Raw genomic sequence first — 16,712 nt, 5'->3', positions numbered from 1 at the left:
TTGTCACTTTGTCATGCGATTGGGGTAGGGATGGAATACTTACTAACATCCCCACTGAGGATGAGAATATTTCCAAATTGTTTTGAGTGTAAAATTTTAATGTTCTGGTAAGGTGAGTCTTCATCATATACCACTTCATCTATGTCGTACTCAACCAGGCGGCCATCTGCAGTGGGCCAGTATCTGTCAATGGCCCCTCCTCGAACTATGGGTGGTAATCTGGAAAAAAAGGAAAACAGGAATGAGCCTTAAAAGAAAGGCTGCTTAGGTGAGGCTGCCTTAAAAGAGGACCTGGGAACAAGCATGCACAGAAGCCACATGACCCCAGGCAGACTCCTAAATAGTACACAACCAATCTAAAACTTGTGCTTTGAGGTTTATACAAACATGGCCACTACCAAATTTCAACACTGTTGTACATTAAGAATTTACTTTTTAAAAAACCTTTCTGGCATACTTTAAATTTTCCCTAAAAAAAGCTGGAGAAAATGGCCATTGCAGACATCATCCTTCACCCCCAAATACTCCAGCAGGAATCTGTTAAGACTGCCTACATAGCTACTTTGTCACTACCACATCCATTCAAGTCCACATGGATGGAATACCAGCACCTAGTAAGGAATCCATGTTCAAGTATCCCCAACTGCCAATTATCTCCTTCAGAGCTATTCTACTTTTGAATGAAGAATCATATACTGTATTTTGCTGTTGTCCTTTTTTACCCTAATTTAATCGAAAATAGTCCGTTGCAGGAATAGACACAGACAGAGAATGGACTTGAGGACATGAGGAGGGGGAAGGGTAAGCTGGGATGAAGTGAGAGGGTCACATGGACATATATACACTACCAAATGTAAAATAGATAGCTAGTGGGAAGCAGCCGCATAGCACAGGGAGATCAGCTCGGTGCTTTGTGACCACCTAGAGGGGTGGGTAAGAAGGGTGGGAGGGAGGCTGAAGAGGGAGGAGATATGGGGATATATGTATATGTATAGCTGATTCACTTTGTTATACAGCAGAAACTAACACACCATTGTGAAGCAATTATACTCCAATAAAGATGTTAAAAAAGAAGACAGTCTGTTGGCGTCGTCACCCCTTCCCCGTGTGTTTCATGACATTCACATCACAGCAAAGTCCAGACCAGGTGTTCTGCAGGAAATCCCTCAAGTGGGTTTGCCTGAAGATCTCTTCAACAGAGTCAAGTTGGCATATTATGCAAGCATCACATCAGGGGCACGAGGTGTGTTCCCGTCCTATTACTGGTGATGCTAAGTGTGACCACATGGTTAAAGCGGATGCCCACGAGATCCCTCCACTTGCAAAGGTACCTTTTTTCCCTTAGAAATTACTAAGCAGGGTGTGGAGCGGTCCTGTGAAACTGGGTCAAGGTCCTGATCTCTCAACACACCTTCACCAGTGGCTTTGGCATCTAGAAGATTCTTGCCTGAACCAATTATTACGAGAATAGCTGCAAACTGATGATTTTCTCATTCAGTTCTTTTTGTTAATACTGAGTATTTTAGATAGGGTGAATGTACTAGAAACTAACAGCAGAGGACGCTACATGACAAGGAAAACCAGACCTGGAAAGGGGGCTTGGCAAATCAAGTGGGACACAAACAAGATGAGAACTCACTGCATACATAACACAACCGTGGGCAAGTCCTGTGTTCTCAAGTACAGTGGGGTTTACAGTAAACAAGCCACAGGTACCTAAAATGCTGGGCTGGGCTACCTCTGACTCACTCTGATAAGTCTTTGCTCTTCTGCTCACCTGTTTCCAAGAATACAGTCTGAACCTGTTAAAGGTTCATTCTATGAGGAAATACTAACATCTGCAAAAAGCACTGACTTTACAAAGCAAATTCCCATAAACTGTCATTTAATCCTAACTCCTCCTAATTTAACCACTTCTTCATCTTCCAGGAGAACAAACTCAGCTGTTGGAATTAGGCAGATCAGAGGTTTTTCTTGTAAAATGTGGCACCCCAAACAGGACAAACCCCGAGAGTAGGCAAACAGGACTTGGGGGAAGCCTCTTCCACCTCTCGCTGATGGGTGGTGGGTGGCATGAGGTGGGAGCATGAGCTTACCTGTGACACTGGATGAAAGTAACAAATAGCAACTCAAGGGCTTTCAGGGGAGGAAACCCACCCCTGGGGTCGACAGCCAGCCAGCTACAGGCAATTACTGAACTATGCACAAACCCAATGAAAACAATGTCCATTCTCAATTGTGTCAATGGTGCTTTGGGTGCAGGTAAGAGCTCTTTCCTCCACAGCAACACAGTGGTTTTTAAAGACATGCAAAGAAGCAAGGATCTTTAAGGATGGGGAAGCCATCCCCTTGATCATACCGAGCAGGACCCTGTGGGGCTCCTGGGCACAAAAGCCTTTCTGTGTCCCCCATTTCTTGATTACAGGAAACCGGGCTTCATTCAGCCTCCAAGACCTTCCCTGAGTGCCAACGGGCAGTTCAAACAGATGCTAATTAGGGAAGGGAGGGGATACAGAGACAAGGGAGGAACAGTCAAGAGAAACAATAGTGTAACTCTGGGGCAGGGTCCTGGTTCCCCCCAAGGGATACACACACTGTAACAGTATCTTTGAGCTGCTTTGCAGATACTGAAGCCCCCACCAGGTGGGAGAAGTTAACTTCATGCTGCCCACAAGCACGTAGACCCCAGACTGGTTGGAACCAGAACGTGGATGATACTGATGCCCACTTACCTCCCCACCAGCCAATCGGAAGAATGTCCACGAGCTGATCACGCTCTCCTTGAACCATTACTATAACATTTCTCACTACCCCCTCCAAGTTGGGACACACAGTTTTGAGGGCATTAGCCCGCTGTGGCCCCCTTTGCCTGGCAAAACAATAAACCTATTCTTTTCTACTTCACCCAAAACTCTGTCTCCAAGATTTAATTCAGTGTTGGGGTACAGAGGCTGGATTTGGCTTCACTAACATGAAGCGCATCTCCCTGAAATGGGCTTTGGGAGATATTCTGGAGCCCTACATAACTCTCTTTTCAACCTTCACTACAGAAAATTGAAAATAGATGGTAGAGAGAAAGACAGAATATGTCCTGGGCCTCAGGTACACCGTGTAAATTGCAAGAATTTTTCTTTTCAACAAAACATTACTGATGTAAGCTTGCTTTTCCTGTTCCTTTTCTTTTGAATAGTAGGATATGAAAATAAAGTTTCTAATAAATCCCATGGCTTCTTAATTCAGATTTAAATCATTGGCCACAGGGGAGTAATCATTCCAGATGTTACTGAGTCATTTGTTAATGATTCAGTCTCTAACAATGTCATTCCCCAGACAGAAAAGTGGCACCGTTCTTGTCCTTTTGAGGCCAAAAACAAAGGGCCTACAACAAAGTATTCCCAACAACTTCCTGCCCCCTCCACCCTGATTTTATGAAAAGATGTAAAAACAGTGACAAGGAAAAACAAGGCCTGTGCTGTGTTTTGAACTGAAAATCGGAAGTATAACTGCATTCTCAATTCAAAAACTCCCATACCAAAACCACGAAGGAACCAGACTTCTCATGAGTGCGGAAGCCCATAAATGCATTCCATCTATTTGCTCACTCCTAGAAGTAATCCCAATAAAAACCAGACCAATTTAAAAAAAAAAAAAAAATCAGGCATTTTGATGTTGGCCAATTCATTATCACCGAATTAAAGACACAGTGGGAACCCGTTCAATTCAGATGGACCAGGAAAGATTAGGAAAACTGTGTAAGCAGGAAAAGAGGGAAATTCCAGAAAAGAGTGTAGGTGTGGACAAGTGCTTTAAGGATGGGGAAGGGCCCGAGGACACGTAAGCTGAACCTGGGTGGGGTAAACAAGTCTGGGTGCTCCGACAGAGTTCAATCAAGTGGCTGAGTTCTACACTGTGTCCTGCTCTCTTCACATGCAGTTTCCTGCTTTGTGTCCATGTTGGAGGTTAAACAACTTTCCAGTTATCTTACATCTGCCCTGGGGCTTTCCTCTAGGCTGATCAAATTTAGCAGGATGAGCCATTAAGTACTTAAACGTCCTTAAACAGCCAATAAGGATTCCCTCTGGTGGGAAGTGCCCTGAAATGGAGATGTCTGGATTCTGGATGGTCACTTCCATCAGTGACGCCCCAACCTTACTAAAGTCTCTCTGTGTTTCTGCATCTGTGTGTTTGCCTTTATGAGCAACGGACAAGCCCACTTTTGAGGGCCTGGTAAGGAGCCGCCCAGGCAGGGCAAGGCCCAACCGCTCAGAATTACCTGCTGTGCAGCCATGATTAATTCCCAGGACCTACCAGACTCTATCCCTCCCAACAAATGTCAAAACTATTACTTCTATCAAAGCTCTTTTAACATCTGACACCACTGACAAATACCTCTGTTCTGTCCAACAGAACATTTCTGTCACCACAGAAATGTTCTTTATCTGTGTTGTCCAATATGGCAGTCACCAGCTAGTGACATGAGGTGAGACTGAGGAACTGAACTCTGTTTTATTAACTTAGTTTTAAATAGTCACATGTGGCATAGTGGCTGCACTCCTCAAGAAAGGTTAATGGTCTTCGTTTTCATCTGAAAAGAACCCACCAGGGGCTGCTCAAGGTGGGTGGCCTCTGAAATTCTTAGTACCTTGCAATATCAATGTCATCTTACCTGAAAGCACTGAGGCAAATTTTCTATCATCCCATGCTGTCAAAATCTCTTAAAACTGCTTAATTCTACTCTGGGGCCCAGAACTCTGAGGAAAGACAAGACAATCTGTTCTCTTTACTGGACAGGGTCGAGGAGGAGTTTTCTAGCTCCCCTTTGAGGTGCCAGCTCCACCTAATTCTCTGCGTTATACAGTTCCAGCCCCTTGGAATCACTGTACACTCCCTTCTGCCTTTGTTCCACTTTGTCTAGCATCTCTCTCTCTCATATACAGTTAGTCTTCTGTTGTAAGGGCCCACTACCTCAGTCTACCAAGTGGCCAGAAGCAGGACTTTGATCTCTTCTACATCTTAGACACTGCTCAGGGATAACACCACCATTCTGATTATTTTATCGATTAACCAAATATAAAAGAACATTCAGGAGTGGACTTACCGCTTCACCCGCTCAGTACTGTCCTGACTCAATTCTTTCATTCTTTCTTCTACTTTGTTCAAAAGCTGCAATTAAAAGAAAAGAAATGGGCTTATCGAATAAGCTGAGTGGAACAGCTAAATTCCAGAACAGACCAGGAGGTTGAGGCCGTGTTGACAGAGCTGTGACACTGGTAGATGCCCAGATACACTTGTCCTCCCCAACCCCTAAAGCAGCCTGCAGGCCTGGCCCAATTCCACACTCCCACGCCAACTAGCCCAACATAGTGCCAACCTCACTTCAGCCTAAGGTACCAACAAAATAATGGCAAAGGGAAAGGCTCAAGGATATTGCAGCTGTAACATCCTAGATAAAGGTTTACATTCCCTCCAGTGCAAAGTAAAATCATAACTCAGTACTCAAGCAGTCAAGGGAAAGATGACAGCCAGGTTCCTAAAAACTACTGAGGAACAACTATTTTTCTTCTAAAATCACTTATCTGAAGGGAGGCAAGTTTAAAATTAAGTGAATATTTAAGATAAAATAGAAATTTTATTGAAAAAAAATTAAGTGAAAGTCAGCAAATAGGTGAAAATAATTTTTTCATTAAACTGAGCAGTTTTTGTGATCCTCAAATACTTGAGTAAATAAAAGTGGAAAACTGACACTGTCAACTTCTTTGCCTTGCGCATCACCGTCGTAACTCTGAAGGTCCAGCAGCACCAATCCATGCGGGTAAATTCTCAAATTGGCAAAGCTACAGAGGAAAGCATAATTTTAAGGTTAGGAATTGTATCACGGCACTCAAAAGAAAAAAGACACCAACCCAGTTAAAAGGCAAAACCACTGCTCTTTTTTTCCCTAAATTACATAATTATCCCTGTTGCTTTCTCATTAGAGCCTCTTCATGGGGGCAGGGAAGCCAATCATTTAGGGAAGATTTTAGAGCCATCAAGTGCTAAGGTTTTCAAAACAGGTTCTTGGGTCCAGAAAGTGATTCAGCAGCAAGTTCTATGAATGTGATTTTTAAGAAGGTTCCTCAGCAGTGATTGACTCCTCCTTAAAAGGAAGGGAGGGTGGTGAAGAGCAAACTGGGTTCTCCCAATTACCCTCAGAGTTCAAAACAGAGCCGTGGTTTTTCTTTTGTTTGTTTGAATAAATTTATTTATTTATTTATTTATGGCTGTGTTGGGTCTTCGTTGCTGCACGCGGGCTTTCTCTAGTTGCGGTGAGCAGGGGCTACTCTTTGTTGCGGTGCACAGGCTTCTCATTACGGTGGCTTCTCTTGTTGCGGAGCACGGGCTCTAGGCGCACAGGCTTTAGTAGTTGTGGCACGCGGGCTCAGTAGTTGTGGCTCGCGGGCTCTAGAGCTCAGGCTCAGTAGTTGTGGCGCACGGGCTGAGTTGCTCCGCGGCATGTGGGACCTTTCTGGACCAGGGCTCGAACCCGTGTCCCCTGCACTGGCAGGCGGATTCTTCACCACTGCGCCACCAGGGAAGTCCCCAGAGCCGTATTTTTCTGACTGCAAGCAGGTGGTGGCTAAATTCACTGAGCTCGGGGCCTGCAAGCCAGATCCAGCCCCCGGCATGTTTTGTAAAGCCTGCAGATTAAATATGTTTTTTTACATTTTTAAAGAGTTGCTTAAGAAAAAAGAGGGAGTATGTGACAGAGACCTTATGTAGCTCCTTACAGGAAAAGCTTTAACCTCTAATTTAGTGTATCTGACCAGCTTTTTTATGAAATAGAGTCTATCACACATGTGTAAGAATTATCTGAAGAAACTTTTCTTTCAATTAGACATGTATATTTGTATATATGCAGATGTGTATGTGCACATCTGATATAAAATCACTTCTTACTAAAAGGTGTGGTTAAAGAAACGTTTGAATGATACTAAATAAGATGAAGAGTTCTGTTTGGAGAATACGGGCAGTGTGCTTGGATTAAAAAATAAATACAACTGTGGGACTTCCCTGGTGGTCAGTGGTTAAGAATTCACCTTCCAATGCAGGGGACACAGGTTCAATCCCTGTTCGGGGAACTAAGATCCCACACGCTGCAGAGCAACTAAGCCCGTGTACTCTAGAGCCTGCGCAGTACAACTAGAGAGCCTGTGCTGCAACAAAAGATCCCGCGTGCTGCAATGAAGATCCTGCGTGCCACAACTAAGACCCGATACAGCCAAATAAATAAAATAAATAAATATTTAAAAAAAAATACAACTAGTTAATTTTCACCTTCAGCCCTTAAATGGCCTCAAAATCAAGTTCAGGCCCAGGACACCACAAACTCATCTGCACCTGCACGAGCTGACCATCCCCACCCACCACCACCACCAGCCACACAAAGGAGAGGGGCCAGGGGTAAAGGAAGGAGAGAGAAATGCCACCTCTTAACCAGCTAGGTGGTTCTAGCAAAGAATCCCCCACCAGAGAACCTAGGAACACAGAGAATGCCGAAAGGTAGAGTCAAACCTCACCGGATTAAAACCGGAAATAAAGAAAGAGGAAGAGTTGCAAGGGGGAGAAAATGGAGACCAAGAAAAAAGGTGACTGAGGACCAGGACCACACACAAAGGGATCATTAACCAGAAGTCAGGCCAGAAGCCCGGCTGGGAGCTGCAGTCCCTACCCTGAGCCGACAGGTGCCTGGGCGTGGGAAGAGAGGAGTGAGGTTTCACGACAGGCCGCATGGGGATGGGTCCCAGCTAACCAACTGAGAGGAGAGGAAGACCAGTGTGGAAAACAAGTTTTTAAACTAAGCATATTAGGGAATTCCCTAGTAGACTAATGGTTAGGACTCCGTGCTTCCACTGCAAGGGGCCAAGTTCCATCCCTGGTTGGGGAACTAAGATCCTGCAAGCTGTGCGGCACGGCCAAAAAAAAAAAAAAAAGTAAACTAATAAGCATGTTAATTTTTCTCTTTTTTTTGCTTTCAGAACCAACTTCCAACAGCTCTCATTACTCAAAAACTCCCTTCCAGGAAGAATCCTAAGCCTTCTAGAAAACTGGAATTGGTGTCTAGGGCAGAAGATTCAAGAACTGAGGTAAAGAGGTTGGTCGCGCCCAGCTGCAAAGGCCTTTAGGAGGTGGTAAGAGATGCAAGGCTTCACCTGGAGTGGAGGAGGAACCTACCGAGCTGGGAGAGAGGCAAGGTCTGATTGCTGTGTCCCCAAATGACGGACCACAGATAGGACAGTGAGACATGGGGGCAGGGAGGATGGAAAAGAGAGGCTGGAGGGTGCAAGGCCAGCTGCAGACCTCCGCTTCTATGGGACTCACCATTAACTGGGCCAAAGCCCGAGGACGGAGGCAGTAGAGGGTTTGGGTCACCCTTGAGAAGAAATCATTTTAGATACGTTGGAGGTATCTGCTACAGGCATATATGGACGTTTGCTACATAGTCAGAAACAACAATCACCACCACAGGGGTGAACCATGTACCCTTATAAAGAAAATAATGGAAGCGGGGCTGAGCTCAAAAGTACAAGTTTCCCTCACCTCACAGCATTGTCTTCTGGGCCTCTGTAAGATTGGGGGGGGGGTCTTCTTTTAATTAGAAAAACAAGGGAGAGAATATAGGACATTAATGAAGCCACGTGGAATTCTAGAACTTAGAGAACGGAATGAAAGCCATCAAAAATACCCAGAGTTCACATTTTAAAATTAATAGTGCAAATTACTAAGAATCTTAACGGTTTTACACACAAGACAGTCTAGAAGATACAAACCAAGACTTAGGGAAATGCAAAGAGCTCAATGCACCAGTGTCTTCTGTTATCAGTCATTTCCTTTCCCAGTCTTAGGTTGACTTTCATTTACATATTGATCAGGTAAAAAGTCTAGATCATCTATAAAGTCTTAAGGAGAAAAAAAAAAAACAAAAACAGCACCTGGATCCCTTCAGCTTCCTGTCAAGCTACTTGCAGACTTTCTCATCCTGAATTTGACTGCGGTCTGCGTTAATTGATAACCACTTATTACAGTGCTTCTCACAGTGGGGTCAGCTGACCGGCAGCACTGACATCCCCTGGGAGCTTGTCAGAAATGCTATTTGGGGTGCTGCCCCAGACCTGCTGCAGCAGAAACTCTGGAAGTGAAGCACGGCCATCTGGATCACTGCCTGCCGGTTCACACTGCTTATGCTGCCCAAGGGTTCTGGGTCTCGGCCCCACAGAATCACCGGGGGGTGTTTGGAGAAACAGCGATGCCCAGTGGCCTCAATCTCTGGGGGGAGTGCCTGGGCATGGATTTTGTGAAGGCATTCCCAGGCAATTCTACTGTGCAGCTAGAGCTGAGAGGCACTGAATTCTAGCCCCCTCCTCAAAGATGCCAAAGGAGGAAAGAAAAAAACCAGGACACCACCCCACCACCGCCCTTTACACACACATCCACACACACACACAAACACACATCCCCCCCCACACACACACACTGCTGAAGTGCTCAGACCTGAAGAGGAGCACTCAAGGCCGCCTCACCTGCCGTTTTTGTTTATGTAGGTCGCTAAATAGCCATGGTCCTGCCAGGTGTGCACCGACTCCGTCATCCCCCGCTCCTGGAAAATGGACTGGAGGCCTTTCAGAATGGTCTCACCATCAGCTGGAGAACAGGGGGAGAAGGCAAGATGGTCAGAGTGAAACATTCAGAAGCAAAGCCAGCAAGGCACAGTTTGATGAATGAACTTTTAAGAAAACCTGAACAGAGCTGCCAGCGTTGTTTATCGCCTTTGTCATGAACGTTCTGAACCCTACAAGGAGAGGCTTCAGGTTACCAGGGAACAAAATAAGAATGGCAACACCAACCACAAAATAGCTGTGCCAAAAATGCAGACAGATATTCAGCAAACTAGAAATAGCCTAACAAAATATTCAGGCTAGCCAGAAACCAGAAATACAAACACAATAAAAGACATTCCACTTTAGCTTAAGTAAGTTAATGAGAATACAAAGTACTAGAAAAAGAATTCCATCCACTGTTGATGGGTATCATAAACGACTTCAAAACTTTTGGCTTTGTGTTCCAGGTGTTCTACAATAAGGATGGCTTGCTTTTATTATTGGAAAAAATAAATGGTGCCACTCAGTAACCTATCTCTAACTGGTAGAAACTGAACAACAATTCAATATGGTACAAGCTGCTAGGCGTTGTGACCCCATCTCCCATCCCACCCCCTGCTACCAAAGTGGAGCTCAGGTCAAGGACTGAGGTCAAGGTTACAGAAATTGCATTAACCGCTGTAGGTTCACTTGAAGCCACAATCTTCAAGAACATCCATCATTATGATATTTAGGTAAAAACAAAATGCAATTTATTCTTATCTAGTTGTATCTGCAAAAGTACTCACTCCTTGAGAAGGGTAAGATAAAGAACCAAGATGAGACAAAAGGAATTATTGTGTACTGTCTCAGGAGCCCTCCACAGGCTGGTGCTTTTTCCACATGAAGGAAAAGAGTAGGGGCTGCAAAGCATCAAAACAAAGCATCCCTGTGACCTGAACCGAGGGCAAAAGAAAAAAAAACAAGATCCACAGCTGACCACAGTGTGGTTTCACAAGAAAATTACACTAGAATTCCTTCCATAAACTAAGGAGTGTCAAAACAGACTGGAAGGATTTCCTCAATCTACGCAGGAGTCCATCTCCAATGACATCTGAACTATGCTCCCAACACCTTCCGGTGCACGATAAGAACGAAGGCCACAAACTGGGTTCAGAGGCCAAACTGGGCAGCACATGTGTCTTATTCTGGCCTACGCAGACATTTTAAAAAATGTAAATTGCCACTTAAAAAGCAGATGATTTCATCCACCCCAACTGTCGTTGGTGGAATAGTGGCCCCCAAAAGATACGTCCACACCCTAAGCCCCAGAACTTGGGAGTGCGACCTGATTTGGAAAAGGGTTTTTGCAGATGTAGTTAATTTAAGGATCTAGCGATGGAGCATCCTGGAGCATCCAGGTGGGTCCTGATTCCAGTTAAGTCCTTATTAGAGACTGAGGCCTAGAAGACACAGGGGGGAGGGGGAGGGGGCGGGAGGAGGAGGGGGGAGGAGGAGGGGGGAGGAGACAACTACGACAACAAAGGTAGAGACTGGCGTGAAAATGGCCACAAGCCAAGAACACGTGGAGCCAACAGAAGCTGGAAGAGGGAAGCAAGGACTCTCCCCTAGAGCCCTTAGAGGGAGTGAGTGTGGCCCTGCTGATACTCTGTTTTCAGACTCTAGCCTCCAAAACTGGGAGAGAACACGTTTCTGTAGTTTTACATCACCCAGTTTACAGTACTTTGTTACAACAGCCCTGGCCGACTAATACACCCACCAAAAGTCCTATTTTAACTCTGCTTAACAAACAAAAGCAAATGGAGTAGCAAAAATGGCAGTGAAGGAGTAGTGATTTTTTTAATCTTCTCAACCTCCAAACACGGAGCAATTAGGATAGCACAACCAAACCCCACAGACAACATTTAGAACAAAACTAAATGACAGACTGCATCCCCAAACAGCACACCAGGAGTAGGTAGAGACAAGTAGCCCCGGCCCAGAGACCTGGTGGGGTACCAGCAAGTGTGAGAGAAGTGAGCAGAGCGAAGGGAATGCAACCCCCCCATAAAGATACCAACAGGGGTTCACCCAACAGGGAAGGCAGCGAGCGCCCAGCAGGCCGCGGGGACCTGGGCAGGGTCGAAGAGCGTGGGGGGAGCCACGCCCTGTGCCCGGCCAAAATGACCTGAGGCCCCTTCAGGAAGAAGCCCCGCATCGGGAAGGGACCACCCGAGCAGCGCCCACACCACCGCCCCACCCAAGCACAAGCACCGAGCACAAGCACTGCCCAGCACGAGCAGAGGCCTCCTGTCTCATTCGGGTCTCACTCGTTCCCAGCAAAACTGTGCCTTTGGGAAACTCATTTGGCAAAGAATAATCTAGCTGGCTTTGCTACTCTGGAACTGGTTTCAGGAAATTAAAAGGGGGAGGCCTGAATTATATCCCCCAGAACTGTGGTTTTAAGACTGAATTCAGCCCCTGAAAAAAATTTCAATTTCAAACTTGATACAAAGAACTGACCTCGTTCCATTTGTGTTTGTCAACGAAGCCTGGTGGGGTCGGGCCACCGTGGAAGTGACTGAGCTGCGGGGCGGTGGAGACAAGTGCGCCCAGCAGTATTTGAATTGTGACTAGGAAAGCCACTATGCAATTATTCAATCCCTCCCTGGCCAGAACAGATGTTTTCTGTTTTGAAAGTGTATAAAACAAATCATCACTCCCGGTAAACGGCCTCAAGACCGGGTTCAGCTGGCACATCACAAAACAGGACACAAAACCCCCATCCTGGTGAAGAGGGCTGTGCAGGCAGGGCCACCCTGCGGATCGCTGGCCAGGCTGTGCACCGAATGAGGGCCCTGGAGCTGAGCTGGAGCAAACTCTGTCCCCTGGGCAGGAAAAGGGGGTGTCTTTGTCTGATACACGCAAAGCCCTTGACTGCTGGCCAAGCCCAGCGTGGCGACCATCCCCTTTTTCAAACTGGCACAATTAGCAGAAAGGCACTGAGTGGGCTAATGGAGGCCCTCCAGCCAGGTTTCAAACTGAAGGAAAACACATTACAAAAGAGATCCAGTTTAGTGTTCCCTTATTCCTATACTGTGGGCTTATGCCCCCAGTTCAGTACAAACAGCCCGGGTCTGAATGATCCTGCTGGCTGTCGCCACCGCCCAGTCCCTGTGGCCAGAGTGTGCCGGCCCTGCCAGGGACATGGGGACCATGCTGTTCTGCCCACTGTTCACCTCACTTCATATTCACCTTCCTCCTGACCTGGGGGCTCCCCTGTCACCCAAGCTGCTCCCAGCCCTTGGAGAGGACTCCAGAACCAAGGTTTTAAGATGAAAACTGGAAACCAAAGAAATGAGATCCACTAGCCTTAACAAGGTAGCTTCCTTGGTCATCTTGATCTCAAGTGCTCAACAAATGTTTTGTGGGTAAATGAAAATCTCATCTAGCTAAATTAATCATCCTTATTCCTGTATCTCTGCAGAGCTTCTGGAACACCTAGACCAGTGGTTTTCAATCCTAGCTGTGCATTATAACCACCTGGGGAGTTATAAAACTTCTGATGCCACATCCTAGACCAATTAAAGAAAAATCTGGGGGTGGAACCCAGGCAACACTTTTTTAAAGCTCCCTGGGAAACTCTAATGTGCAGCCACGTGTGAGAACCACTGATCTAAACCACTAGATAAAAAAAGAAAAATAAACCCCCACTAACTCCAAGCTAACTACACTCCAGTCACCAAAAGGTTATAGAAAATATTCAACACAACAGGAGGCCTGAAAAAAGTCCAAACTCCCTGCCAGCTATAGCCACAGGTAACCCATGACAGGCCCCCAGAAAATGCTCTGAAATTAATTATCCAATTTCAACCTTTATGCCTGTCTAGTAAGGAGCACGTAACACGACCAAACAAAATGGGCTTGCTCCATCGGGGTTCCTCGACGCGGGCTGAAAATACGGTGTAAATGACTTTCCTGTTCCTTACAAGACTTTTGATAATCCCAGCCATACCCACTAAATACAAGAAGAGCCCGCCTTTGTTAAAATAAAAAAAAAAAAGACCCCACACCCCAATTTCCCAGGGGCAGAAGGGAGGCGGGCAATGCAGTCCCTTGAGAACTACTAGATGCTCTACACATGCGTGAGCAGGAGCCTGGGGTCAGAGCGCACCCAAATTTGGGAACACAAAATAGAGATGTCTAAGTGCCTATGAATCAGAAAATATGAAAATAGATTCAATGCTAAAAGAGATATAAGCACACTGCTTTCAGGTAGACATGGTAATCTAAACTAGGCTAATAAAATGTTGCTTGGCACAACTTCTTAGAAAACTCTGCCCAGGCAAGAATGATGTGCAACTAGTGAAGCACTCAGAGCCTTCCAAAGTGCTCAGAAACACAGAGACCTGTCCCAGGGCAAATGTGTCCTTTGTCCAATGGGCAACTCAGTGTCCTCGTTTCCAGACCACTGCCCACTTTGTGTTTATTCAACAATAACTTAAGAAGAATCAACTTGGAGGTCTATTGGAGGTCTAGTCCAAATTAAATATACCACTGTCAAAAGAAGACAAGGGAAGACAAGGTTTCATCTCCCTGCCTCATTTTGTCCCAGGGATCCATTTATAGGCCTCTCTTGGAGAATGAACCTCATTCCTCTGACCCTGGCCATCAGCTCCAGACAGCCGAATCCCAAACCTGTACATCCAGCTGCAACCTGCCTCTCACCCAAATGCTCACCACACTGTCCAGACTTCCCCACTCCTTCCCACCAATGGTTAATACCCCTCTGCCACTTAAGATCCCCCTTAACGGTCCCCTGAAGCTTCTCCCACAAGTCCCCCACCACAGCCTCTCTGCACCACTCAAACTCACTGGCCTCACTTACAGACCTCATTTCATCAAACATAAAATGGAGGCACCACTTCACAGGGTTCCTATAAGGAAGCCAGCACCAATGTTCGAGCCCTCCGTCCCTCACAGTCAGGCACTGCCATTTAATCATTATCCATCAGGTGGGCAGCCCTGTTGACATAAGTAGATTAGCTGTGCCCCCCAACCTTACTAGCCCAAGTAGAAAAGAGAGTCCCACCCAATAAAAATCTATACCAGGCGCCCTGCTTCAGTTAGATTCCCTCTTCCTCAGCTTCAAGAGGCTAAAATACTGTAACCTCCTTAACTAAGTGAATTCCACTAGAGAGGCTGCCCTCAGGAAATAAGCAATTCTCACACTTCCAGAAAAACTCTGGGACTCTCCACCCCGTGACCATGACTTGTGCCTTTAAGTCTTTTCCAACTTCAAACACTTCAACTAAGAAAACTCTGGACATAAAGTATGAGGGCTTTAAGCTACACAATGCCAAGTCTCTGCCGCTGCAGGGTCATCACCCTGCACCAGCTGTGGGCCAGAGCCACACTAGTCCCCTCTGCAAAATTAGGTGGCTGCATTCCTCTCTGCTCTCTCACATTTAAGCAGCACCTGGCTTATAAAATTAAAAGATGAATTTCTATTCTTGCTAAACGTTATCTTTATATGCGCTGGAAATGCCACACTTCACCATCAAGGACCACCCCCCCCCCAGTTGTACTGTCTACTAGGTCTCTCTCTCCCACAAAGCTCGGGCAATTTAAGCTCCAACAGGTGGTTAATTATTCCCATGGTTGCACCATGCCCAAGTGGTGAGGCCCAAAACCCAGCCTCCTTCCATCCCACCTCCCACTCCCCAGACCCTGGAATTTCCAGAGCCCCCTGATGTGCCTCCTCCATGCACACTTCCCACTTACCATCCAGGTCAGAGGCCCCACCCCTCCTCCAGCCTCCCCCTCTCAGAGATCTGCGCTCAGTGGGAAGATGGCCCCGAAGCTGTTGGTAGATCCGTTTGCAGCTCCCTGCAAGGGGAAACATAAATGCAGGTATCCTTTCCCAAAAACCCCAGACTCTCATGTCACAGAACCTATGAGCCAGGCTTGGGTTGTGCAGTTTACCAGCTTTCTGGTCTTCTCGACAGACCCCTAAACCTAAAAGAGGAAGATAAGGAAAATGGACTCCAAATACAGTTTGAAATCATTCAAGTATCTGCTTTAAAAATCCTCTCAGATATTCTCATCTTCACAGTGGTGTGTTCACAGGACAGTATGCATTGGTCAAAACTCAGAACTGTACACTGGGGACTTCCCTGGTGGCGCAGTGGATAAGAATCCACCTCCCAATGCAGGGGACACGGGTTCGAGCCCTGGTCCGGGAAGATCCCACATGCCGTGGCGCAACCAAGCCCGTGCGCCACAACTACTGAACCTGCGCTCTAGAGCCCGCGAGCCACAACTACTGAAGCGCACGCACCTAGAGCTTGTGCTCCGCAACAAGAAAAGCCACCGCAATGAGAATCCCGCGCACCACACGAAGAGTAGCCCCCGCTCGCCGCAACTAGAGAAAGCCCGTGCGCAGCAACAAAGACCCAATGCAGCCAAAAATAAATGAATAAACAAATAAAAATTTTTAAAAAAAACGTACAACCAGCATCCTACTTAATGGTAATAGACTGAATGCTATCAGTAAGGAGGCAAGGATGTCTCAATAAGGCCTAGAGGTCAAGATGTGCCCAAGGTTACATACACATTTAAGGCTTGTAAGTGGTAGAGCTAAGAGCTAGGATCCAAACTCAAGCAGCCGGGCTCCAAAGATCCAGTGCTTTTAATCATGACACTGTGTTGCCCCCTGATTAGTTAAATATGGGACAATAAGCCATTTGTCCCAGACACCAAAACATCAACAGGTTATCTACTTGTGATAAGATGAGAGATCTGGGTTTCCCCCTTTCTATTTCCCTACACCCTGCAGGTAGTCTAAAATGAGCACATAACTTAAACAAAAACATGTAAAAAGACAAATGCATAAACCATTATTTGAACAGCTTCTGGAGTTTCTTCAAGCAAAGCCATATCCTTCATCAAAAGAAAAAAATATACATGGGAACTCTTAACAAACAAAAAACATTCACAAAATGCCTTTTTTTTTTTTTTAAGACCTATCATATTCCAAAGGGAATAAACTGATAGTAAGCTCTTTTTCCCTCCAACCTAGACAAACCCCACTTAGGA

The 16,712-nt window shown here is 46.0% G+C and overlaps 1 protein-coding gene across 2 annotated transcripts in view; it reads right to left on the bottom strand.

Moving 5' to 3' along the window:
• Window positions 1-16,712, bottom strand: part of SMS (spermine synthase) — a 49,918-nt gene that overhangs the window by 23,915 nt on the left and 9,291 nt on the right. Inside the window, exons 2-5 of one of the 2 annotated variants that reach the window (XM_082447196.1) lie at window positions 9,558-9,678; window positions 5,744-5,834; window positions 5,099-5,163; window positions 44-219 (exon numbers count right to left, since the gene is read on the bottom strand). In XM_082447196.1, coding sequence (XP_082303322.1) covers window positions 44-219; window positions 5,099-5,163; window positions 5,744-5,834; window positions 9,558-9,678 — 453 coding nt within the window. Of the gene's footprint in view, window positions 1-43; window positions 220-5,098; window positions 5,164-5,743; window positions 5,835-8,577; window positions 8,679-9,557; window positions 9,679-16,712 lie in introns of those variants that run through there. The other variant, XM_082447197.1, reaches the window with a different exon arrangement.

This window comes from Balaenoptera physalus (assembly GCF_965194825.1).
Source record: "Balaenoptera physalus genome assembly, chromosome: X".
In the NCBI taxonomy this organism is placed as follows: Eukaryota; Metazoa; Chordata; class Mammalia; order Artiodactyla; family Balaenopteridae; genus Balaenoptera; species Balaenoptera physalus.
The sequence above is the reverse complement of the archived record's forward strand: the minus strand, read 5'-3'. Positions and strand labels throughout refer to the sequence as shown.